The 27,184-nt window shown below is 40.2% G+C and overlaps 2 protein-coding genes across 3 annotated transcripts in view; both read right to left on the reverse strand.

Annotated features, from left to right (window-relative positions):
- The window catches only part of LOC131085339 (cytochrome c oxidase assembly protein COX16 homolog, mitochondrial), a 44,110-nt gene extending 23,160 nt beyond the window's left edge, over positions 1-20,950 (reverse strand). Inside the window, exons 1-2 of one of the 2 annotated variants that reach the window (XM_058027355.1) lie at positions 20,853-20,950; positions 9,055-9,132 (exon numbers count right to left, since the gene is read on the reverse strand). In XM_058027355.1, the coding sequence (XP_057883338.1) occupies positions 9,055-9,132; positions 20,853-20,912 (138 nt within the window). In that variant the 5' untranslated portion in view covers positions 20,913-20,950. Of the gene's footprint in view, positions 1-9,054; positions 9,133-9,217; positions 9,270-20,852 lie in introns of those variants that run through there. The other variant, XM_058027356.1, reaches the window with a different exon arrangement.
- A 4,036-nt stretch (positions 20,951-24,986) lies between these two features.
- Positions 24,987-27,184, reverse strand: part of LOC131085337 (deubiquitinase DESI2-like) — a 48,664-nt gene continuing 46,466 nt past the window's right edge. Inside the window, exon 5 of the mRNA XM_058027352.1 lies at positions 24,987-25,880. Within this exon, the coding sequence (XP_057883335.1) occupies positions 25,638-25,880 (243 nt within the window). The 3' untranslated portion in view covers positions 24,987-25,637. The remainder of the gene's footprint in view (positions 25,881-27,184) is intronic.

The raw sequence follows: 27,184 nt of genomic DNA on the forward strand, positions 1-27,184 counted from the left end.
ATTCTTGGTAGTATATAAAATATAAATATCTAAAAGCTATCAACACTTTATGTATTGAAATTAGTTCCACTTGCAATGGCATCAGAATGAATTTCTCCAGTTCCAGTTAATAACCTTCTCTTCATCTGAATCTAAATTTGAGAACAGAACGACCATCAAGTAAAAAATTGAAAAAATGCTTCTGTTTAAAACAAATAACTCCTAGTACTTGCAATGTATATTGTATTTCATCACAGAGAGGCTCAATAATGTGAGGTAATATCTTAACTCAAAGTCATCCTACAGTGCTGTAAGCTGTTTTTGGTGACAATAATCACCTGGTCTAGCCAGATCCAATCACTGGAAACCATTCAAAAGTATACATACAGAGTCAGCCTCAGAATGTGGCAACAAAAACCTTACTGAATCCCAGAGTTGACCCTGGTGTTGCCTTTTACAGAAAAAGGGTGGTTTATATGCTGAACTGAAAGGATGTCTGAAAAACTGAAACATACATCCCTGTCTGGTATCATAGCAAATTCAGCAGACAGCTCTTCACAGACAACGTAGAGAAGTCATCTCAGCTCAAGTAAAATGGATTAGCTTTTGCTGAAATCAATGCAAAAACATGAACCAAACACTCGCAGCTGAACCTCAAAATCTTCAAGAATAACATAGATAAAGAGCTCATTTCCACACAATCCTTCTAGACTGAACTGAGAGAGAAAACATCTGAACATCTGGTACCACCACAATACTGGGTATGAAAAGCTCTTGCTACCCCTTTCATTTTGTGCCACATGGCAGGACTGAAATTACTACCTTGGACAGTTCTGAACCATGACCAAAAAACGTAACAAGTTCCAAATTCTGCCTGCAAATAGAAACAAAGTCACTGTAAGGGTACATGTTTAGCCATCAACAATGAGCCAATCTGCCTGACAAAATACACAATTCCAAACCCCTCCCACTAAGCAGGCCATGCCTGAAAGCAAGGTCTGCTTTAATTTAGTAAAATATGCCTGATGATATAAAGGTAACTGTCTGACAAAGACTTTTTGTCTCACCTATAAGCAATCCTAAATGTATGCCTTACATTCTCTACAGCACCAAACATTTCAGTGTATTATTTTCTTAATTTTTGGATGACCTAGGGGCAAGCTCAGTAATGCATTTAGTCTTTGAAAATAAACTAAATCTACTTATACAAGGAAATTAGCCAGTTTATCATTAGACTTAAGACCCAGGCCAACCTGACCTGCTTAAGGAAAAGAAAAAGTAGAAAACAATAATCACCAACATCAATTCCTTGCCATGCTGCGCTTGTGTAATTAGCTCACTGAAACCAATTAAACACAGGAAGATGTAGTTATAAATAAATAAATGCTAAAATGCTAGATGAGAAGACTTGATTATTCTGCCAAGTTCAGTGCCAGATGCTAAAAGGATTCCACATTCCTTAGCTGACAGGTTTAGAAAGGATACCTTTCTCACCCAAAATATTCCACCAAACACCAACTGAAGATATTCTGATTTTGTTCACACTTAAATCAAGCAAGATGTTTTAAAGACAAACTCCTATGGAATCAGATTCTTCAGAATACAGGAATGCCTCAGGCACAAACAACAGATTAAATACGAGTTCCTCTACCTTCAAGACATCTGTTAGTTTGCCCGAGAAGCTCCAGCAAAAGAGTATCTAGGGCGGGCTTCATCTCACCTAATGTTACTCATCTATACTTTTGACTTGAAGCATAAAGTCTCTACTTAGGCTCTTCTCCACTCATCTGTAGAAGGGCATTCCTTGAGAAACTAAGTCCCACTTAAAGATATATACAAAATCATAAATTGTCTGCACCTTGAAGTTAGGTAGAGGTTTATCTCACCTGTTGTTCACTATTCACTGTTGTTCACAAATAAATTTTAACCATATTCATGCACTAAGGAAGGTAATTGTCTCACTGCAATGAGTAATAATAAAATATCAAACTCAATCTCTCTATTTTTCAATCCATCAAAACAGGACAACATATTTCTCAAGTATCTACTTTAAAACTGAATGGAACCTATGTTGGGGCATTTCCTCTCAAACCTCCTTTCTGGACTACCTGGATAGCTATCTCAAACTAGGCATTTCACTTAAGACAATGGAAAAATGAGCAAGATGAAACCCTGACATAGTGCACAGTACCACAAACATACATTTAGATTTAGCTGAGTAGGTACTGAAATTTCACTTCCCTATCTTTAATAATACAAAGAACCCATTTAGAGTCTTTTGAGTATTAACAGCAGTAATTTAAATTGACCTTAACATTGGTAGGAGGTGCTTGCACATCAGGAAGCCCAGAGGATGAGTCTTAATCCATCTAAATCCATTTGGAAGAAAATAAAGCAGAAAGCCTGCAGAACACACAAGGTAATTGAGTGCATGTGACAATCTGGGCTGGTAGCAGTAAAGTCCATTAATTGTTACTAGAACACTGTGGGCTTTGCCAGTCTGCTCCAATCACAGTGACTTGCCCTATCCACATCACTCCTTGAAATGAAGTTCATCAGGTTTTGGTCAGATTGAGGATCTTGGGGAACACCAAGGTGTAACAGGATTTCAAACACGGATGCTTATCTACTTAGAATTGCAATACATCTCTCTTGCAGTTTGCAGTCAATAGAAAAGTTTGTGGAAGAAAATTAAAAACACACCTTTTCATCTTGCTACCTATGTCAGTTAAATTCTTTGTATCTTTGGTAGTCTTTCATACAGAGCAAATACTGGTTTTAAACAAAGAAGCAGGTCCTCAAATAAGATAAACAAGTTAGCTTCAGTAAACCAGATTCATGCAGTAGCTTGCAGTATGTGCAGTGATGAAGACAATCCACTGACATTCCACAAATCTAAGTTAAAAAAACCCATACGATTTGTGCAATTTTAAACACTATAGACATATTCAGAGGTTTAAGTGATTTTGTGAATTTAAGTGAATTTTCACCTCACATGAAACATATTATTTAAAGAAAAAAAATGATGTGACATACAGAAACACAACATTATTTGTAAACCTTACTAACATTACACTAAACATTGAAATTACATTTTATTCTGTAATGCTTCTTTTTTCTGAAACAAACAAACTGAAGAAGCAAACCAAACTTCTCCTGGGGCACAGAAATCCTGTCCAGATGGACTTTATAGGCAAGTTAAATGGAAGCAATAACCAACCAAAATTTCTACTGCACTACTCCAGGACATGCCCATATGTGTAACTCCCACAGACATACCTGAGGCAGTTTACATAAGGACAGCAAGAGGAATGTGCCAGCCAGCAACAAGGCACAGCTTTGTCCAGTCACTTGCAGATGTACTCCCTTTTGGGTGGATGCTGAACCTCATTTAAACACTGTGCTGCTGCAGTTCACCCATCTGGACTCAACAGTGTGAAACTCATTGCAGTACATGTGTGAACAGAGCAATGTTTTGACAGCAACATGAAAGCATTCTAATGGGCAGATACCACCTCTTAACTATACACTTATAACAAGGAGAAAATGCTGGACTGACTTCCTACACTTTTCTCAGGCAAATGTCTGATGTGCTCTTGCTTGACATAAAGTCTCATGGAAACTCATCAGCTCTCTGCTCCTATTTCTTCCTAGCTATTTCACCCTGACCCAGAACACCTGAAGTAATGATCTCACCTGAGGAAATTTTTTAATACTCATATGAATTTAAATAATTCCTTTTATTTGGTTTAATTAACTGTCCTATTTCCTGTGTAAAGTGGAGCAGCATTAATTACCTATATTCCACAGACTAAGCAAGTGAGATAGGCAGAGAGGAGGCCTGTGGTGCAGGAGGTAGCTAAAGAAAGAACCTGAACAGGATGGATATAAAATTTCCAGTGAGATCAGTATGTGTTATTTAAATATCACATGCTGCTGACATGGGTCTCCTGACATCCACTCATGAGATTAAAGACACAATGTTAAAGAACAGCACCAGGGACCAAACTAACAACATTCTAAACCTGTAATACTGAGTATAACCAACGAGACAGACAACGTGCTTCCACCACTATCGAGCCCCACTAGGAGAACTGCTATAAACCAGAGAAGTCAGAGTGCCTTAAGTGATCATGTTTACTTTCTTTTCTCTTTCATTTTTCAAAGGACAGCAAGGCTTCCAGAATAATCTTCTACGCACCACATGCGCTCTTTTTCTCACTTCAAGTCCAGGATTGTAAAATGAAAGCTGAGATCCCTTCTACAACTTCCTGAAGGGTGGCTGTGGTGAGCTGGGGGTCGGCCTCTTTCTCCGGGCGACAACAGACAGAACAAGAGGACACAGTCTCAAGCTGCGTCAAGCGAGATGTAAGTTAGAAGTAGGAAGGAAATATTTCACAGAAAGAGTGGTCAGATACTGGAATCATTTGCCCAGTGAGGTGGTGGAGTCATCATCCCTTGAAGAATTCAAAAAAAGACTGGATGTGGCACTTGCTGCCATGATCTAGTTGAACAGTTAGAACATCGGCTGGACTTGATGATCTTATAGGTCTCTTCCAGCCTTGAACTTCTGTGATTCTGTGATCCTCACAGTTACACAATTTTTTGAACTAGTACCTTAAGACAAAGCAAATATACAATAAATGAAGACTCACAATGGCAACACTAACACTCCACAGGTGTCAATAAGCAACACTTCATGGATAGCTACATGCCAGTCAATTGGTCAAAAACACTAGCTAAGAAATGTTAAATGCAATCTGCAGTCTACAAAAAACAGGTTTTACACTCCTAGTGTGCTTACTGAGTATGCTTCCAACCACCACCACTATTCTTTTAATGCCCTTTCTGGGTTTACAGGCTTATTGCTCATAGAGAATAGTGAAAGAATAGGTCAGGAACCTTAATTTTCATCTGAATTTGAACTCCTGGAACACAATGTGTCATACATATTTAAATGTAAACAACAACCAATTTGAGGGTAAAACTCATGGAGGAGAAATTGAAATTCTATCATTTTGACTCTTTACTGCCTCTACATTCTACCTCACTAAGGCAGAAAACATTAGTATTATTTCTTAGCATTCTACTTTCGGGGTGTGCTCACTTTGCACAGGACAAAGAAAAATGAACAAGACCTTCATAGTTTGTAAAGAGATAAGTATACAATACTATTGTACATAGCCCACAGCAGGAAACATTTGCAGACTTCAAAGGCTAATTGACGTTCTGTTTCCTAACAAAATGGCATAGAGATTCCAGCTTTGTTAGAAGTGCTGCACATTACCCTGGAGGAACTCATTCAGTCCTATCCTATCCCAAAAGTCGGAGAACCTGCCCTGCAATGATACTTCTTCAAAAGAGTCAATTTGGAGCTTAAAAACTCTCTTACTCTAAAAGGTTTTCTGATGGGAAGAAAGCATAAACTTTTCCAGATAGTTAATATATCACTTCCCTTCAATTCTCTACAGTACAGTATGATTAGCCAGCAGTACAGACCACACCCCATGTTCCAAGATTCTTATATCCAAAACTAAATCTGAATCAGCAAGTCTATACAACACCTGGAATGACAACAACAGGTGAATAGTATATAAAAATAATTGATTATTATATAATTGGAAAAAACATTTTCTGTATATTTAACAGAAATTACATTTTCAGTAAAAAAATATAAATTAAATAAACATCTCCAATTACATACACAAGAAGAAATACAAAGAAAGAGCCTAGTCTTCCATTTATGAATAAAGGCATCTGGAACAATGCCCATACAAACCTACTAATTTCTTCTCTGTTAATTCCACATGGTTTTCCCATAAGCATACCTGGTTTTCTGTAAGCAATTTTGATTTGCATAAATTCTTCCCAGAAAGTGAACAATTACCTAACCTAATGATTTCTCCATTAATGGACATTTTGGCAACAACAGATAATGGAGAAATCCTCAATTACTTTCAGGGGAATTCTGAGCAGCATAAACAAGCATTACATCAGTAAGAGCCTCAGCAAGCTTCCTTTAAACACAGGACATTCATTGTGCTGAGGGTATATGACTGATCTAGGTATCCTGAGAAGATAAAAGTGGCTTTTTTTGCTTTTGCAAGAGATGGCCATATCTGAGGTCCTGATATTCAAAGATGAACTAAATGGATGATGAACTATCTACTCTTTACATTCTAATAGCCCCTCTTCAGCTGCAGCTCTAGGCTCTCCCTATCCTCTGCATTGGCTGAGCTGGAGTCCAAGATCCCAAAACAAAGCCCAAATGTACAAGAGGACACAATTCCTTTTGCAGCCCCTTCCCAGCCCCACTCCACCTACAGCTGTAGGCTCTGTCTCCCCCCCAGCCCAATGCACCTCAACCAAATCATACTCCCTCCCTCAAAGGTCCAAACCACCATTTTCTCTTGGACTTCAATACCTTTGTCAGGGAATGTTCTTCAAAAGTCAGTTTGACATCAGTAACATAGTCTTTATCACTACTGCAGCTTTTTCATTAAGGCACAGGAATCCAAAGTGGAAGCTAGCCCCTGAGTCACTGAAACACAGACTACATAGCAGCAGTTCCACTGCAGTGCTGCCTTTGAATATCACTGTTGACTGAGAAGTTGCTTACTAATGTGGTTTCCCTCTAAGCACAGTGTGAAGTTAAGAGTGAAAAAGGAAAAGAACAGGTACTTTTGAAGGCAAAGGATCATAGTTTGGCATCTGAAATATATTAGAGTTTTACCACAAAAGGATTGTTTAATTTTTGTCTTTTTAGCAGTTGAATTAGCAAAAATACATTCAGGAATCATGCTTACAAAAGGTGACATACTGGAGTTTGCACATCCTTAAAATATAATCAAAAAAGACAGGCACTTGGCTGTTATGAATCCTAGTCTGCTTTAAGATTTGTGCAACCTCCATTTTTTTAGCAGTAAAATGTAAATAATAATCCTACCTTTTCTGACAGTAGGACTACCAAGCTTAATTAATTTCAGTTCTGTGAAAGTTTTCAGAGCTCCTTGTATTAAAACTGTTATTTAATTAAATAATTTTATTTTTCTAAAGGAGAAGCTGTAACAAAAAAATCTTATTTCTTTTATTGCTTATTGCATGTAACTGTCCCCAATGTAATGTAACCCCCCTATAAGAGCACTAGTCCATCTGTCCCTGTTCTGATAAGGATTTACAATACTCCAACTGTGCTGTAAGAGAAAACCATCAGGATTTTAATTGCACTTTTAAATTACTCATTTAATATTCTTTTCCTGAGTTCCATGTACGTTTTAAACTAGATATTTTTATGCATTAAAATACATTCAAGTCTCATTGGCTGTCTTATTTAGCGAATTAGAATGGCTTTCAACTCTGTTTTTATGGACACAGAAACAGAAATTAATGAAAGACATCGCTTTTATTTGTCCGTCTACAAACAAGATGTAGATTACTTTCCCTACAAACAAGCCCAAAGTTGGTGTTGCTAGTTCTGAGCCAATACTGCACTATTCTTTACACCAATGTAACCTACTTCTGAATAAAACTGCAAGGAAAAGAAAAAGAAAACACAAAAGAGATGCTGCAGACTTGAGTAATACTGGTTAGAGCATAAACCAGAAGGCCTCTTTTAGCTTTTCAGAGTTGAAGAACTACAGGTTGAAGTAGCTTCAACTCAGAGCTTTCATGTACTACTGACTAATGCAGCAATGCTTCCCCTGATTATAAATGCTGGCAGAAGGAGTCACATAGACCTGAATTAGCACAACTATTAACAGTGTTTTTTCCCTGAGTTCCTATCACAGCGCAGATCATGGGGGTCAAATGCAATACACTGAGTATGAATCTGACCCAAACACTACCAGAAACACAACAGGCAAATTCTTGCCACATTGTGATCCCCATCTGGCTGGAGAAAAACTTAAAAGGCTCCAACTGCTCCTAGAAGGCTAGAAATGATAGAAAAAAAAAAAGCCGCCCAGAAGACAGCACTAGAGAAAACATTTGTAAGATTACTCTCCCAGATCTACAGGTTCTGTCATATACAGTTCTGAGCAGGAGTGGGCCACATGGTGCATGGAAGGCCACAGCCAGGTATGCAACAGAGAGAGAACAATGAGGAATGATTAAAGTAATTTACATGGTCCACAAGTGTGTAAGGCAAAACAAAGGGTTTTTTCCTCCTGACTCTCAACAGCTCAGGATCTCATAGATTTCACCACAGGAGAAAGCCACAGTATCCAGAGTCCTGAACAACTTTTTTTTCTATAAAGATGCATAAAGTCTTTAAAACAGCTTTGTGCAATCTGCAAGTCAGCATCTCTGAGAAACCAGAGAGACCAGAAAGTCTCTTTGCATTGCACTAGCAGACCTGCATATTACCAGACCAAGGAAAGAAGCCAATACTACTTTCTGCTAAACTGACACACTCCTTTCAGATCATTTCATATGCAATTTGGAACTAGTGTTATACTTGGAGGGGTAAGTAGCACTAGTAAACATGCTATTTCCCTCAGAAAGAAGGGTTCAGGTTCTTTTCAAAAAAGGCTTCTTATATACAGCATATTCTGACACAATGGGTAGAGACTAGCTCCTGTTTCCTTCCCAAGGCTTAAAGAACAGGATGTAGCACAATGTCAAAGGTACCTGCTTGTGTCAGTCAATGCCCAGCCAAGGTCCAGAAACCATCTAACTATAAGCTCACTGCCTAGAATTGTTCAAAAACTGAACCTTTTAAAATATCAGTTTTCTTAGTCTAAATTGGATACAGTACCCTTGTAATAACCTCCTTCTAGACACGCTGCAGTTCCTTCTCAGGATTCAGAATTGCCACTTGCAATCAACCAAACGAATAAAATGTTTCTATTATTTATGTTGATTTTTTCACGGATGGCAAAGAATTCATCATCACGTCAGTCCCTTCATTGTCACCTACTCTGCCTACTGCCTGTGAGACTCAGCTGTAGCTCAGGGCCAAGCAGTGAAAGGCAAATCCCCTACACCAAGTTTGCTTTGTCCTATCAATTCTTTAGAAAGCAGCATGTAGGCTGCTTTCATAAGGAAATTAAAAGCAAAGAAAATAATTTAAACTACCTTGCCATGTAGTTTGTGAACATCGTATCTTATCTGAGCAAATTCACGGAGTCCAAAAGATCCTCCAATGAGATACAGCTGAAAACAGAATGAAAACAGACATGTTAGGACTGCTAAGAAAAGAACACTTTGCACACCTACAAAAAATACTGTGCATACTGACCCAATTCATTTATCAAGGGACTCTGCTATTTTTCCAACAGAAACACCGGGAGCTGAAAAAAACAATACTTTAGAAAATAAGTGGAGGTGCCTTCTTCCACTCTCTGAGCCTGGATTTCACACATTTCCTCCTTCACACAAAGACAGTTGCTACATGACTCAGACTTTCCAGGGACTTCCTCTCCTCTTACCCCTTCTTTTCCTCTCCCATGTGGTTTCCTGACATAATGGCAGCAAAGGAACCTTTACCTCACTGCCACAGGTTTTATTCTCATAAATTTTCAAACACTGTGGGGAAGTAACAATGCCACGCTGACTTACTCTGATGTCTGTGGGTAACAGATCTAATTAAGCTTCTGAACAGACCATGAGTGTAGCTATAGTTCAATAACATATTATCACCCAGGGTAAGAAATCACATCCAGAACACCCATCCTTTTATTACTCCTTAGTTATCCTGCAATTTCCTCCACGCCTGTAAAGCTTAAGAATAATAAAGGGAGAAAGGGGAGGACTTCGTACTCACATAAGAAATCATCATATTATTCTTTCTTATGAGAGAGTGCTATCACAAAACTGTGTATGTATTTTTACCATCAGAAATGGACAGACTATCCAAAGATCAAGTATTGTTTAAAAAGAGAAGAGACTTGAAAATTAGCTTAGAAATATAGCTACTTTGTCTAAGAGTCAGGTCCCTTGCTACTGCTCTGACCTCACAGTGTCTGCTGTTCTCTGTTAATACAGATGCACAGGAGGCCAAAAGGCTTCACCTCTAGGGACACATATCTAAGGAAAGTGGAAGCATGAGGAAGCTCTAAGGACTTGAGTGAAGGTAGGTAAGAAAATAATCCAAACAGAACCCACCCCCATCACCCTCTTTCATCGTGCAACTTTGCTGTTACAGTCCTTCATTACAGGCTGTAGCTGAACTGCTGTTTTCTACACACTGCTGGCTGATTTCTTACTACATATCAGGTTTGCAGCAATGGCCTGTGTCCCAGAATTGTTATAATTATGCTGTGCAGGTAGTCACAGTGCGTGTTCGTTCCGGGAAGTGGAAGTTCATGCCACTGTGGCCACAAAGAATTAGAAATCAGAAACAAAAACCTGCCTTCTACTCTGATTCATTCTCAGAGCTGCAGGACTGCATTCCTTCTCACCAAGCAGGTAAAATTGCTCACAACCACATGGACACTCTCTCCAGGCACACACTTCGATGCTGGTAAGGTACAGACTGGTACCCCAGAACTGATGTACTCTAACCAAAGAAGAAAAAACCCTTCATCAACAGCCAGGAGTTAAAGGCTCCAGAGCCTCTTTCTAGCCCTTGCAAAAAGCCTTAAAATCTAGCTGATAATAAAAAGAGACACACATTTTGCAATATGAACACCCAGTTGCTAGGCCACAGACCACTAGTGTCAGAAAGCCAATCAGAAAATCATCATATGGTATCAAGTCCAGCAACTAGAAATATGAATGATCAAAAACTGGATAGCATCATACTTGTGCCATAAATGTTTCAAGGGATTAATGATGATCTTGCAGATATTAAATCATCAAAATACTCAGTAGGGAAAAAAAGAGAAGTCTTCCTTGGGTCAGTATTTTGGTAAGAAAAAAATAACAGAAAGCAGAAAATAAAGTGTTCAAAATGGTAAAAAATAACTTGGACATTATTCAAGACTTATTCAATCAAATCAGAAGATTTGTCAGATGAAGATATGGTAGCACATAATGCTAAAAATCTCAAGGATCAGATTGTAATTGAATTTTAACATGGTTGATGCCTCAACATAAATTTTCATTAGCTGATCTTCTTTAATTCCTAACAAGTATTATGTTAATTTTAATTTTAACTTTAAGTCCTAATAAACACAAATCTGAAATGCTATAGACAAGTTTATGGCTGTTACAAACCAGAGATTATTGCCTTTTTTTCATATTAGCATGTTGTCAAAGAATGTCTATGGCAAGGCAAAAGCAACTGCACTAGAAATGATTCAGTTATTAAACCAGGCAGAAAGCAGCAATCACATGTGACACCAATTAAAAATTAATCTGCCCAACAATAAACTTGCATGGAGCATATCCTGTTATGAGATGAGATATGGACAACTGGAAGACTTGGGCTTACAAAGCCATGCTGCAGGCTAAAGAGGAAATATTACATTCTTTAGCTTGAAAACTAATGTACACTGCAACTACAAAAAATCAAGTTTTTGCAAGGTTGTTGCATGAAGCAAGTCACGTGCTACTCACTTTGTCTCATCACATCCTATTGCTTGTTTGACAGCAACCAGCCACAACACAGTGCATTTTATATTTGCAGCTACACACAGTAGAGAAGTTGATACACACACCTCTCACACTTCCTGTTCTGGAATTCAGGTTTGGGCCTGATGCTGCAGTTTTACTCACGACACCTTGGTAGTACTAAGAGGAGAAAACCCACCTGGTTTCTGATGTACCTTTGCTCTTCTTACAGCAGAAGCAGCATAACAAGTTGGCACATTTAGCTTATCAGGCATTACCACTACAGTTGCCTTTACCTTTCCAGTACTGCAATGGCTGATTTATCTTGCCATGAAACATCAGTTAAGCACCATCAGAGACAAAGCACATTGATGCTGTAAGAAAATACAAATCCTGCTGAAATATTGCACAGTGTAATGCTGGAAGGTTAGCACTAAAATTAAATAGTTTTGCAAAATACAGGATACACACTAAGAATATAAATAATATGGTCAAGTGGGCTTGTAAACAATGTTCTAAAGAACCAAAGATGATGTCTGATAACTGCAAAACCAGACCAGAATCAGTCATATTCAGCACTTATTTAATCAACCAACATCATGTCAAGATAATCAGCTGACAGCCCTGAGCATGAATTGCATTCATCTACGCAAGCCAGAGCAGCGATTATCTTTTAGAAAACTGTGTTCAAAAGCCAATAAAAGAAGGTATAAATGAATTTATGCAACTGTAATACTATTAAAGGTAGCAAAGGACTCGGTGACTGACAATGCATGGAGTAGAACTACTAGTCTTGGCTTTACCTCTTTCCTTTCTCTTCTGTTTCACCATGAGGGAAGATGCCCTCACTACCTAAATTTCAGTTGGCTGTATTTACAGACAACAGTGAACAAGCAAGAATCACCAGTCAAAATAATTAGAAGCAGGATAAGACTCAAAATTTCCAGCATCATTATTGGCTTGTTGGCTTTGCATATTCTCTATGTCTCACATACTTTTCTAATTCCCCAAACTGTAAAACAGAGATAATCTCTGCATTCTTTGCAAAACACTCCTCAGTTAAAAAAGCACTACAATGTACAAATTTGCCCAATCTAACCCAAAAGCAACAGTGAAGTCCAGTATGTTTCATCCACTAGTCCAGGCATAAAAAGAGAGTAGAAGCTATTCAGGATGCAATATAAATATAAGTTAGGTTGGCACCATTCTGATGAAGTCAGGATCAAGTTCACTCTCCTGTTAACTGAAGAGAGAAAAGTAATGTCATGTATAATAAAAATTAATTTTTTTCCTCATTACAATTTTAGAATCATACAGATACTTAATGTACATGATAAAATATTAAGGGGCTGGCATCTGAAGGATACTCAAGCTACAAAGTTCATATATACCTGCATTCTTTTATTTTAAGGGAACTATTCATTTTATTTGCTTCACAATGCAGAGAAAAAACATTATGTAGTGAACATCCTCTATCTCGTTGCTTGAATGGTCTCAGCAGATTGATGAAATGATAGTAACTTCTCATTTTTCCCTTTACACCTGAAGTTTAACTTAGGGAGGCAAAGATCATTAACCATACTAGTTAGCCAGCACTTAACACCAAAGCAAACAGCTTAATAGCACTGCTAGCACAACCCCCATTAAAGATCCCACATTGGATTATTCCTTTATGTTTCAGTGAGTACACAAAAAAACCCCTACAATGTTGTAATGCAATTATGCATGCATGGAAGACTTGCATGTTCCAAAACAAAATGAAAGATAGGATGTGACATAAGAGCACCATCTGTCACATACACTCAGCAACCTCAATAAACATTTTATGTAAAAAAATGACATAAAATTCTCTTTAATAACGTTCTTTTAAAAATTCTATTTGTTCATGTCTCCACTGGGAAGTGTGTTATGCAATCAGTTATAGATGGCATCAGACTGATCCCCTGAACCACATCTTAGGATGGGAAATACTTGTATTTGTCACCAGCTACAGTGGGTGGTCATTGAGGGCTCATACCAGCAGAACATTAAGACTTACAACAGATCCCTTTTTTAGTTTCTTGCATATTCTAAAGCAATCAGCTTCACTTCATTGGGTTAAACAAAATAATAAGAAACTGCTTCTCTGGCAGTACCAGCAAAATGCCATGTTACAGGCATCCCTGTTGTTAGAGAAAGCCATTCCTGCTACAGTACCAGTCGTGAAAGATAATGACAGAGTCATAAATCCCTAAATTAACCAAATCACAATGTTTAGTGCTGCCAACACCAATCATGCTGTGCTAGAAGATGTTATGATACGTATACACAGAAGGAACATGGTAATTTTCTAACCTCTTCTTCAAGACTACTGCTACAGAACTCTCCAGCTATTCATCAAAAGCCTCAAAACTAGAGCAGTAGTGAATTATTTTAGTTTGCAGTGATCACACCAAAGAGAGTTTTGGGGGTTCCTTTTTAAAGAACTTTGACATGTGCAGTGCAAGACCCGTGAAAGATGGCAATTTGGCAGTCCAGAAGACTGAAGTTTCTTTTCTTTTCCCTAAATAAAGCAGCAGGGCAAGTTGCCAGTCCCAGAAAAGACCAGACAAGTCATCTTAGCCTGAAGCGCCCCCCTCTGCCAGCTCTAACTCTCAAAAGTTTATTTCCCACAGCCATTCCTGCACTCTGCTCTAACACTGAAACTGCACAGAAGAGAGAAAAACAGTGCAACATCTTCTCAGAAACTTACTAAATCCTCTCCTCACCCTCAATGGTAGAAAAAGAGGGTCTACCTTTACCTCTGGTCTGCAAAAAATGAAAGCAACTTTAGGTTTACGCCAGAGGTCTCCTTTGGGGGAAAACAGAAACCAAACCCATGCATCCACCAGGAGTTATTTCATTCAAAGGTACACCAAGTAAGCAAATGCTCTGACTTAATGCAGATGCTAGCATCACACACTGTAGAAAGGCTGAACTGCATCCAAAAAGGGATGAAATCCAGCAGTAGATGACCACATGGATACCATGCTGGCCTTCAGCTGGTGTAAACTGGAGCCAATTGTTACTGACTGATAAAGCAGAGTGTAGTTTGCACAGCATGTGGAACGTGCAGAATATTAAACTTGGCCCAAGGTATCAGGTTAATTGGCTCAGTAAGAGAATGTTCAAAGCCATGATTTTAAAGACTGCAAATATGAATTGCTACAGGCCAGAGAACAAAAAAAAAAAAACCTGTCCATAACCTTTCGATCTTACTATTCAATGTCTTAAGAGAAAATAAAACGTTTGTTATTCTGTTATTCTTATTTTATTATTCACAATTTTGTGTGAAATGTCCAATTCATAATAGGTTTTAAACCAAAGAAAATTCATGTAATAGAAACCAATCTAAGAATAATGCAGAAGACATAGAAACCCATATGTTCCTCAATGTGAACATGAGCAAAAAAGGGCACTTCAGCCACAGCACTGTCATTTTGCATTACACACATTGCTTGGGCTGGTCAGACAGCAAAGGAATTTTCCTCTGCAGCTGCAGCTGTTTGAAATCTAAGTCTGCCCTGGTGGTTGAGCTGCAGTTTCTGAACACCACCTTCATTTTCTCGATAAGCTTCTAAAAAACAAAATTTAATTTCCCTATTAAAATGATCATTTCCACAACTCACAGGTTCAAATCTAGCCAAGGTAACTACAACGAGAAAGTCTTTACATCTTGTGGCAAGCTGGTATTCTTGTGAAGTGTTAGGCCCTGATCAAAAACTGCAGTAAACCGAAACCTGCGTGAAAGAACATAAAAAGAAACCAGAATAAGTTTTATTTCCCTGGACAAGGAATGAAGATTAAACATACTGTAGAATAAACATGAATCTTACACTTTTACCATCATAACCCCTTGAAGAAGTGGGAGACCTAGGGCAGGGCTAAGCACACACGTGCCTGTGAAAACAGGCAAGTCTGGACGACTTCTGTTCTGAGGCTCAACAGAAAACCTCGGATCCCCCCAAGTGCCAGATCAGTCCATTCTAACAGCATTAAATGATGCAAATGCACTCTTTATGTTTTGAAATTAAACAGAGGCAAACTCTGAAGTACTAGAGAGTGCCTATTTGTTTGTCACATATATCTGGAAAACTTTAAGGCCTTGATTCAAAAGAACTCAGAAGTTTTAAGACCTAACAGCCAACTGAAAGATGGAAGTCAGCAAATTGAGACTGCACAGACTGGACTCCACAAAAGCCCATTCAGCGTGAACACTCTGGCTTCCACACCAGCACTAACAGTTCCAGGGCTGGTTTGGTCTGGAACAGCTCCACACTGTGGATGCAAACACACACAGATGAACAGGAGATGCAAAGCAGAAGCACAGCTTAGCACAGCCTCTCATCATAGGCCTAGAGACCCTACATGTATAATACCAGTTACTGAAACATAAAAGCAACCTTTTGTTAGTCACTGATTGAGAGCAACAACTTTCTAATTCTAAAAACAGTTTTGTATTTATTGCTCCTCTAGGCTGCAAATGGAATACTTGTGACTTTTACAGGCAGTCACAATTTATCTACAAATACTAGAAGTCAGAATTATCTTCTCATGGATGAGTGTTCATTTCTATTCATCTCTCAAAAATGTATTAACATTTAAATCAACTGTTCTGCATGTCAAAATTTATTATGAAGTCACATGAAGTAATAGATATTAATAAAAATCCTGCAATTCAGTATTATGAATTGTTCAAGGCAATAATGTGAAAGATGTTAGCAATAACACTGACATATCTAAAAGTGAAAAATACTGATTGCAGTAATCCTCCTTCAAACAATATCAGAAGATAATGTAATAACATTTTCTACTCACAGACACTGATAAGCAACAGAAAAATCTCAGAATTGTGATTACTCCCAAGAAAAACTGTCTGTATTTCCAGTGTTCATACCATCTTTTTACAGGCAGATCCTCCAGAATCTGTGGGGGAAAGTGTGCCTTGTATTCAGCATACTCCAGGACAAGTTTTTTTGAGCAAGTTTTTTTGAAATTAACTAGAAATGTTGAAATTAAAGAAATCTATGAAAATTTAACCCATTAACCCTGCACATTTTCACTTTAAGTAATTCACAGGACAACAAAATATCATTTCATATATCTGCAAAACATTTCTGGGCATCAGTCCTTGCTCCCAGACGACCCTGACTTCACAGCAGTGAAACTAATTAGTGAAACTAATCCATGGACATGTAATTTCATGTCCTGATGTCTTGAAAATTGTTTTGCTTTTGTTTGTCAAAACAACTGGCTCATTAATGAGAGTCTGAGATGCCACTGACCGTCTCTAATGGTGCCTAGAAGCACTGACCACATTGCTGCAGCATTGTTAGGGACTTGTTCTAACCTGACCTTTTTTCCTAGTCCTGTACATGACATGCATTCCTGGCATCCCCTGAAAAAGTGTTTATCAAAGTAAACTTGCACTGTCCAAGGCAGCAGAGTAGATGGCATTGTAGTACAGTCTGTGCTAATAATCACTCGTGGGAATAGATTTTAGAATCATATTTATTCATATTAAATCTTTCACTGCTCCAAGCTACCTGTACCTTCTCCTTTGGCAATACTAGGCACTACATGAAAACACCAAAGACCCAGAAGGAGAAGCAAAGTACTTGTAAGAGCAGTCATTACAGGATGAGGGGAAAAACCCTACAAAACCCCAGGAAAATGAAAGGAAGTCAAAATCTACAGCTGTAGGTATGGAGAATGTTGTAACATAGTGCAAATCTGAAAACCCTCATTACCATACACACAGTGTGATATACTTATTTTAGGTGTGCAATAAAAATCATCAAATGAACCTCAGACCATATTTTCTTTCTGCTAGAATGTCACTTCAGATATTCAGAACATAATTTTTTCCTTGTAACATACTGACAGAACTGGAACTGCATCTATATGTTCACTTTGCAGCTTGGAGAGTTTGAAAAATTCTTGCCTAGAATCAGGTGGACATACAACCAAAAAGGCAAGTCATGGGAAGTGCTGTGAGCACATGAAACAATATGGGGGTTTTTACCATGTGTTTTACATTTGTTACTACTTAGCAATTTTGAAATCCAAACTTGTTTCCTTAATGATACAGAGTCCTCATTTAAACCTGTTGGAAAAAAAAAAAATAACTTCCAGCAGACTTCAAATATTCCAAGTGTATCAGAGAGGCGACCTAACATTTTTGGTGTCCCATAAGGAAGGTGTGGTGCTAGGTGCACCAGCAGCAAGCCAAGGAGCCCTGCTCTCTCAGGATCTTAAGAAGCATCACTGCAGCAATATGACATTGACAGACACATCCCTTTTGCTCAGGTAGAGTAGGTTGTGGAATACAAAGCAGCAGAAACTGAAGCTCCTCTTATAACAGAGCCACAAATGCTGAAGACTTGTAAACTAAGCTTTATGTGATTAGGAAAGAGTTCCCGAATCAAAACAGCAAACAGAGATGTCAATATAGGTGACAAAGATGTTTAAGTTACCACAGAGGTGGCACTGCCCTCTACTGCAACAGCAAATTTCAGATACAAATTTCAGGCTGCTGGAGTTCATCCCAACACCTACACAGATGTTACCACTGTCAGAAATGCTTTGGGACTACTCACTTGATTGCAGTCAAGCCACTGAGATGAATGAGATATTCCAGATATTCCACACCAGGGTACATCACGATCTCCTGCATGCTTACTGTTTGTGCCACACAGAGATACTGTATCTGCAAAGTTTACAAACTTATAGAAAAATTCACAAACCAAGGTCTCCCGCAAGTTTTAAGTCCTAGCCCCTACAGCTTCGTTGTTGCTCACAAAGAAACACTTTTTTTTTCAGCTGCTGAGAAAGTACAACTAAAAACTGTGCTTTAACACATCTTACTCTGAAAGCTGTTGCCAGTATGAGGTTTAAAGATCAACCACAAAAATTCCTTCTCCACTGAAATATTCTAGCAGCCCCAAGACCAAATGAACAAATAAAACCTATCAGAATAATTTACACTAAAAAGTAAGAAACATTTCACAGATATATTTTGGGGAGTGGGGGGTGTAATGAGACACCCATTTTCTTTGAATTAGGATGTTTCATTCTTTGACCTTGAAGCCTTAGCAATTTTTGCAGAGGGATTTTTCATTCAAATATGCAGTATAAAAAGGGAAGATATGAAAGCCATTTGATTTTTTTCCTGCCAAAAAAGCAAACATGGTACTGATTAAAAGTTCAGCAGTACTGAGGAACAGTCCTGCATCAGTCTAGAGAGAAGAAAATTATGCACAGAATGTAATAATCTAACAGAAACCTTTGGTTTCAGTATTATTAACAAATTCAGCAGAACCGAAAGGATTGCAAAGGCATGCTCCTTCTGATTCTTTGCCTATATTCACTGTCATTTTTGCTGTAATTGATCTTTTAGCACAATTCTGTTCAGCTTCAGAGGTGCCTTCAGAGCTCCACAGACAGCTGGGGAACTGACAACTGCATGAATTTTCCTTTTTCTTACTCCACGGGAAGCCTTTGGGCAGCAAATCAGAAACATTCTGAAGTATCCACAAGGGAGAATAATTTTAAGGCAGGGAGACATGAAACCCTAGAAAGAAACAGAATAGAATATTTCTCTATATAATATTGTGTCTGGAGGAAAGAGCTCTGTCGCAACAGGAGCAGAATGAAATGAGGCAGTACAAAGTCAAAGTACAAAATACAAGTCTTAAAAATTCCTGCTACAACCTATGGAAAATCTTGCAAAAACACTGGGGATGGCTAAAAGTACAACAGACCTGGCCTGGGGTGCTGAAGTCCTGGCTCCAGCACTGAAGCAGAACTGAGAGAAACAATGCCATTGCTGCCAGTTGGATGTTCAAGCTCAGTTAAAAAAACCCTCATTATGTATCAGAGTGCTCTTTGCTAAAAACCAGCAGCATTTTCCTAACACAGGATCATCTGTTTTGGGGGTACTTTCCCAAGTGATGAAACACAGTCACCACTCTCAACGTACAGAACTTTGCACTCTCCTAAAATAAACTCCGTCAATTCCTTCAAGCATTCCTGGAAGGTGGAATGTCAGCTTTACCTTTTCTGCTGCTTTCCTCTAGACTTTACATTTAATCTTCATCACCTCCACACGGCACCGTGGCAGAATGGCACCACAGAGCTAAGAAGTTACTCCAGCTGAGGACTGAGTACACAGGAAGAATCCTGTTTCATGTTTTACTCTACTTTTGACAAGTTCCTCCATCTTGTAATGACATTTCTGTTTTTTCACAATAATACAGCCCACATTATTTCTACAGGACCTATCCTACTTCCAAAGATAATCTTTTACTTTGGCAAGTATGTGATAACTACATTTTATAGTTATCTTTTTAATCCTTTTGAGAACTAAAAAGAAAAGAAACATCTCTTTGCCCTACTTCTTTGAAATGCAATCCTCACGGGAAAATAATGTAGAAAGATTTATCAAAATCAGAATTAAATAATGGCCTTAAACTTTTCACACTGTAAAGTGTCCATGTCCTTCCTTGGTCCACTCCATTTTTTTCAAGGCATGCTGTTGAATATTTGAGGAAGATGGCACTGATTTCTCTCGTAGCTTTATAAAAGTGTTGGAATCATCCTTTGCCTTATTCTTTATCCACCTTGAAATTTGTTTACTTTTTGCAAACCAACTGTATAGATGGATAAGGAGATCTGAATTGCACAAACAGAAACCACACTGGCCTTGGTGCTGCTTTTGTGCTCCTTCCTGAGTTTTTATCCAAAAATGCCTCTGCGTTTTTTCATCTTCCCCCGTATGAACACATGTACTTAGGACAGAGAAGTGCAACCTAATGTGCACTATCTACAGAGGTAGTGTGTGTAAGACAGTCTTATAATTTTGTTTTAATCCTCTGACATTACTGATCTCTCCTAAGCTCAACTATAAAAAGTTATGTCTCACTCACCAGTTTGAGCACAGCTGCTACCTATAACCTCAACTCACTTCACTCAAAATCTTTCCACTTATTGAGATATACAAATTATCACACCAACAGCACCACTGCAGTTTAAAATCCAATAAAAAGCTAAAGAAAGTAAGACAAGAAACACAAGTGGTATTTCACAGGGAAAAAAAAAAAAAAAAACCAAACCCAAAACAAACCACCTGCAAAATGCACTTTCCTTAGCTCCGGGTCAGGAATATCTTCAGGAGTATGTTTTATAACCGTGTCCCTGAGCTCCCGCCGCCCCTCTCCGCCCCGCACAGCCGCTGCCGACGAGGGGACGGCAGAGCGCCACCCGCGGCCCCGCCGCGCTCAGCTGCGCCCGGAGCTCCGCCCGCCGCGCCCGGCCCCGCCAGCGGCCTGCCCGCGCTGTGCCGCCCCCGCCGCGCCGCTCACCAGCAGGGGCACCCCGAAGGTCATCGTGCGGCTCCTCCACAGCCGCCGCAGCTTCTCCATGCCCCGCTCCCGCCCCACGGGCCCGGCGCCGCCCTCCCGCCTCCGGCCCGGCCCCGGCGCTTCCGGCGGGACGCGGCTCCGCCGCCAGAGCGGCCCTTCCGCCGCAGCAGCCCCGCGCCCGGCGCGGCAGCGCTGCCTCGGCCACGGCTCAGGCCAGCCCCCTTCCCTCCACACATCGCCCCGGCCGCACATCCCCACGCACCCCTCACGCCTTCCTTCACAGCTCGTTGATGAACGCAGTTGAGCAGGCCTAGTCACTAGCTGCATCTTTTCATTCTGTAGCCTGCTTTCTTAAGCGAAGAAGATTTGACGACCATAATCATCTGTTTTTCTGCATTGTTATCCCATGTCCCAACCAAAATGAACCAAAAAAAACCTATTAAAAACAGACGTGTTTACAACGGTGCTAGTGAACAGCCTTACTCTGATATTTAGAGCCAATATCCTTGATACGTGCTAGGAATTAAATGTGCTGTGCCATCCACCGCAGCAGGTGTCAGCTACAGCCGCACGCACGGTGTTGGAGCACTGACCTGTTACAGACAAGAGCACCCATTCCCCAGGCACAGGCTGCAATGTTTTTTCATGTTATTGTAGCTAGAGGTTCTGCTCCGTTCTGGTAGCGTGTGGCAATCTCCTGGAGACAGGAGACTGTCAGGTCCTCCTTTACATACTTCTGAATCACCACACAGCCTTTTCATACACAGCAATGACATTCCAAGTCATTGCTGATGGGATGCAGGGCAGGGACAAAGTGGAACAAGGCACCTGCTGCCTCAGCTCAAAGAGTAATTTAAAAACACTTGAAGATGGAACATTGATGATCCCTTCCTTTGGTTTTCTCCATTAATCAAGGAAGTGGTGGAGGTACTTAATAAAGTTTTCTGATCATGTTAATTAGATAGCGCATATATGCAAACTAAAATAAGAATAAAATCAAACACATATAGTAAGATAAGCTAATATTATTGCAGTCCAATATCCACTAACTTGTTCTGAGAGCCCTACCAACCTAGAGAAAAAGAAACAGAACTGAAGAATAAAAACCAACATAGCAGGAAATTACTATATCCTGAGTACCTCAGTATCACAAAGGCAACATGGGTCTGAATTCAAGATGAGAGATGCAAACTCTCAGCTGGGAGCAGTGAGAGCAAGAGAACAGGTCTGTCAGTGTCCATCCCCATGCCGTGCTGAGCCTGGGATGAGCTCATCACAGAGCACAGGCTCAGTGCTGGAAAACCAGCACACCCAGGGCCTCTGAAAGGACAAGTGTCCCTTCTAAAGGGTTTGAGAAAAATAAGCCTCAAATCACAGACTTATGAAGAGGAAGGCAACTGACCGGAAAGAAATCAGAAAGAAAAATGACATGAAATTAAAGAAATTGCTACTATAGATAAAGACATGCTGAGAAAAGAGATTATTACTTGCTTGCCTCCTTTTATGCCTTCCCTAGCAACAGTTTGTTTTGTACCTTTAATATTCCAGTGTTAGGCTAACCTCACCTCCAGTCTTAGTGTCCCACCCGAATACTATTAGGTCACTGCTAGAGACACAACCCACAGCTGCTGATGCCCATGTGCAGGATTGGTGCCATCTCATCCCAGCTTTTAAAAGGACACAAAAGTCCTGGCTGTAAGAAGAAGGGTTAAGAGTTTTTTCCACTGCTATGGGGTGCTCTTGTTAAGATTCATACATTGTTTTTCTGTTTTCATTGATAAGTGCTGTTGGTATTTAAAATTTTCCACATGGTGTTATGCAGAGAAAGCAGCAAGAGAAAGTAAATGTGTAACTAAATACAAATATGATATAATTATGTAATAACAACAATTTTGTAATAATTGGAAGGATAATAAAAATGCCTAAGACAAACATTCTGTGCCAGAGATGAACAGTAAATTAGGATTTTAAAATGTCTTAATGTTTCATAATCTAAAATGCTGCTAGATTACAGAGGTAAAGCCATCATCAATACACAATTTATTTCCACAGTGTCACTTTGTTCTTTTCATTGTTGGTTGATGTTGATCAGTCACCTTGAACAAAAAGGGGTAAGGAGAAACAGTTTTGAAGACTGGAATATATTCTGGGTTTGATTTACAGCAGAGGTTTGATGCCTCTTTGATGTGACCCATACTGTCATAAACAGATAGACAAACATAAAAGTGGGTAAACAAACATTTGGGGTTTTTATGACATTCACAGCTTGCCCCAAACGTTGTTCCAAATATTTCAAGCACATATTTATGTTCTCAAGTAGGCTAAATGTGGTTTTCTTGTCCAGGTTTTCATCTACTTAATCATTTTTTACTTTGTGAAGTACTGTGAGAGGGTTTTCTGTGTGAAATATGCCTCTGGAGCCCATCTCCTAGATGTATACATGATGCTTCATCTGAAGGTGCAGAGCAGAAACACAGGTGTGATAACTGGATGGCTTTTTTCACAGCAAAGGGAACGAGGTGTTTCTGACTGCAGTTGCCCTGGCCTAGACAAATGGTCTGGGAAAGCCTCTTCTCACTTTCCCCCTGAGAAGGACCTTTAAAATTCATTGTACATAATGTGCTGCTGGCTGTTGGCAGAATCCCTGGGAACTTCAGACAAATGAAGCTTGCAATGCTGCAATGGTTTAGGCTGCAATGACCACGACTGCAGGGGAATGCAGAGTTAAACAGTACATTGTGCAATACGGTTTCTGGGCAGTGGCACAGGGATCATGATGGAAATCCTACTAAACATCCCTGGACAAGCCATACGAATCAAGATTGGTATTGGACTGGTTACCAGGAGCTGCAGAATTGCTCACAATGCAGCGTTGGCTGTGGGTAGCCAAGGTTAACAAGGAACATGACTTTGGTTCAGTAGACATCTTGCAGCAGTTTGTACAGAGGATGAAAATGAGACACATGTTGTAAAGGTTTTGTTGCCTAAACACGCATCACTTCGAGAGGCAATGGAGTGAGGCCATCCTGTGAGTTACATTTCCATCCAACAGATCTCTCCAGAGCCTCCTGCTTCACTAAGGGCATGCACATATAACAAACCATTAAATGTTGTCTGTGCAGACATGATGTACATCATAGCTGAGACCTTCAGCCTTGAAAGGACACACTCCTGTATACCTGAGCTAAAGAAATAGCTGGTTGGATTTAGCATGCATTTGTCACCAAAAAAAGGAAACAACCAACATCTTAAGGGCTTGTAGTTCCCTGTGGGTCTGGGATGGAAGTCCTGACTTTGTAGTAGCTGTTGAGAATCTATTTCTAAAATGGCAACTCCCTCTCAACAGACTGCCTGTTCCTTTTTCATCCTCCTTTGTGTAGCCAAGAGAAGTTGCAAGGGAGAGAGGGGACCTGGATTTCCCCTTTCATTCTTTCCTACACCTTCTGACTAGAATTTCTAGTGAGGTAATTGAGTGGAAGAGTTAGTGTACTTGTCCTTTCCTCATTCTGTGCTTTCTCATCAGCTGTCAGAATTAGCATAAATACATCCAAGGACCAGGTTCTCGTGGAGCCAGCTTGGAGAGAGGCCAGTGAGCCAGCTCTGCCCATTTTTCATTCCACTGAAGTAGTGCACACAGCGGAAGGCATTGTGGTGGCCCATGCATTGGAAGGGTCATTTGTGCTTTCCAGATGTGGCCCTAAGTTTCCCCCTCCACATCCAAAAAGGGAAGTGAAAGGAACAGGTTGACATTCTTTGGGTTCACTGTTTGTTTTTTACCTTCTTGGGTTGGCTTGTAAATAGGCCAGGGAAGAATGGCTCTGAAGCCACGTTTTATGGGAGGAAAATCTGAAGGAAATACTGACCTTCCAAACAGATTCATTCTCCTCTTCCTTGAGCTCAGGAAGGCCATTTCCCCAAATACAGCCAGCAAATGTCAGCTAGGAGAGAGGTTTCCTAGGGAATCTGGGGGAAAAAAGGAAACTGGGAACACTGCCTAGGATTAGGAAAACTGAGAGAGGTCTGTGCCAAAAAGCACCAATATGGTCAAGTAACCTCTGCATCTACTTAGTAGCTGCCTCTAATCACCACAGCCCTGTGCTTTTTTTGACCCCAAAGAAAAGCCACAGTGACACATTCATTTTCTAGGTTCTTATTATTTTCAAGAGCAGGACAATCATTTAAGCTCTTAAATTTGAGTACTGAAAACAGGTGGTTGTAGAACAGGAGCACCTTTCATTTGTCCTTCACATGAGTTAGAAACCTGATAATTACAAAAGGGATGGATCTGAGTGGAGTTTGTTGCTGGTCTGAGAGATGAGAAGGTTGAGTTCTGGCTCTGGTTCCTTCACTGGTTGTGGGCAGGTGATTTGTCATTGGGGAAGGGAAAATCCAGCCAAAATAGAGAAGAGACTGCTGGTCTTAAATGGGTAGAGGGAGAGATAAAAAGATAAAACAGTTCCAGAGAAGGAACATCACAGTATGTGCACTCTGCCCATACACATGTTCTCATGCCTGAGAGAGTCAGCAGTTTTCTGTAGATCAAGGATCATGGAGGCCCCTGGAGGAGAATACAGTTTAGTCATCACAATCCTCAGTTCTGTGTTGGGGTTCACAGTCATTTTGCCAAGCAGCTGTAGTGGCAGTCCTTGGAAAAGGGACTGAAGCAGAAGGGGTCTTCCCTCCCCTGTGTTGTCTGTTGAAGAGAGAAACCAATGTGTGCGAAAGGGTGTGAGAAGTAAATAGAGCAAGAGAGCAGGGATGTTATTTGGGGGCAAACTGGGTGGTTCAGACCCGTGTATGTCTACAGGTTCGTGATGTGCCTGAGGCTGAGGGGGCTGCAGAGGTGGAGGGGGACTCCTCATCTGTTGTGTCCCCTTGTTCCTCCTTGTGGAGACCAAGGCTGATGTGGCTCTGCAGGGCTGCTGGGGTCAGCCATTCCTTGGGGAGGCAGCTCTGGAGGAAGGGGATGCAGGAGCTGAAGTAGGCCAGCCGGTTCACCCAGCGAGGGATCTCTTTCCCACATAATATCTGTGGAGTAAACCAGAAGGGGGCATGGTTAATAGTACCAAAGCAAGTGTAGAGGCAATGTCATCCCCATCCACACCACCACCTCAGCAGGGTGAATTCCCTGTTGCTCAGAACAGAAAGAAGCATCTCCTGCAGTCAGAAACAGCAGTAACTGCCAACTTCCACGCTGACATGCACAGGGATCCCTGCCAGCTGTAGGTCTTGTTAGCATCATAACAGAAACCAGGAAAAACAGTTTGTGGCTTTGGTGACTGTTCTCCAGGCAGTCCATGGGTAAAAGAACAGGCCTGCTGGGGCTTCTCAACCAAGACAATGGCATTCCTTTAGCAAATAGCTCAAAAAGTCTGGGAAAAATATTAAGCTGTTGCTGGCAAGACCTTGAGGAGCCCAGAAGCTGAGTATGACTAGGTAGATGGAGATGCCTGAGAAGCTGTTCTTGTTCCTCTCTTTTCTTCCTTGGGCTGACACAGTGGTCCAGTCCAATTACAGTATCTTGGGGTCCTTTTCCTATTCTACCATACCACCCTCTAATTTCTCCTCATATGGTATGTGGAGAATGAGGTATTTCCCCCCCCTAATATGCGGGGAAAGTAATTTAAAAAACCCAGCCTAGGTTGTTAAGTATCTCTGTTCCATCCTAGATGCTCCTGGCACTGACTTGGATTACACTCTGCCAGCACAGATACTGTTTCACAAGGTCATATCAAATTCAGCACAATGAAACAAATTGCTTCACATTGCAGACCCTTTCTTTTGTAGCATTTAGCCATGCAGACACACAGGTGCCAGATTTTAATAGCTGTATCTGGCTTAGACCACATAAAATATGTTTCCCTTTACATTTTACTATACCCCTTAGCAGGCACAGAAGAGACACAGGGAACTGATCAGGAGGCATGCCTCAAGACCCTGTCTTTAGTAAATTTACTGCCTGTCTGTAAGGCCCTACACTGGAATGCTAGAGTGTAAAGTCCCTAGCAGGTTCGGGAGTCATAATACCTGAATTCTCCTTCCCTCCCTGTGTTGCTTCCCATGGAGCAAGAGAGACAGAGAGGAAACTCCACCCCACAGACCTTGTCCCACAATTTATATGAATTAATGTTTCCAGGGTTGTCCATACTGTACCTTTTGCCAGTACTAAATTCCTCTGCTCTTCCTCCCACCCACTTTCTGACTAAAACCACACTTAATTTAATACCAAGTACTGCAAAAACTCCAAGGGTGTTTGTCTGGAGTCCACTAAGAAGATGATTTGGTGATAAATCTCTTATTGGCAAGTTAACGTAGAGCTTAGAGGTTTCAAG

This window comes from Melospiza georgiana, chromosome 6 (assembly GCF_028018845.1).
Source record: "Melospiza georgiana isolate bMelGeo1 chromosome 6, bMelGeo1.pri, whole genome shotgun sequence".
Classification (NCBI taxonomy): domain Eukaryota; kingdom Metazoa; phylum Chordata; class Aves; order Passeriformes; family Passerellidae; genus Melospiza; species Melospiza georgiana.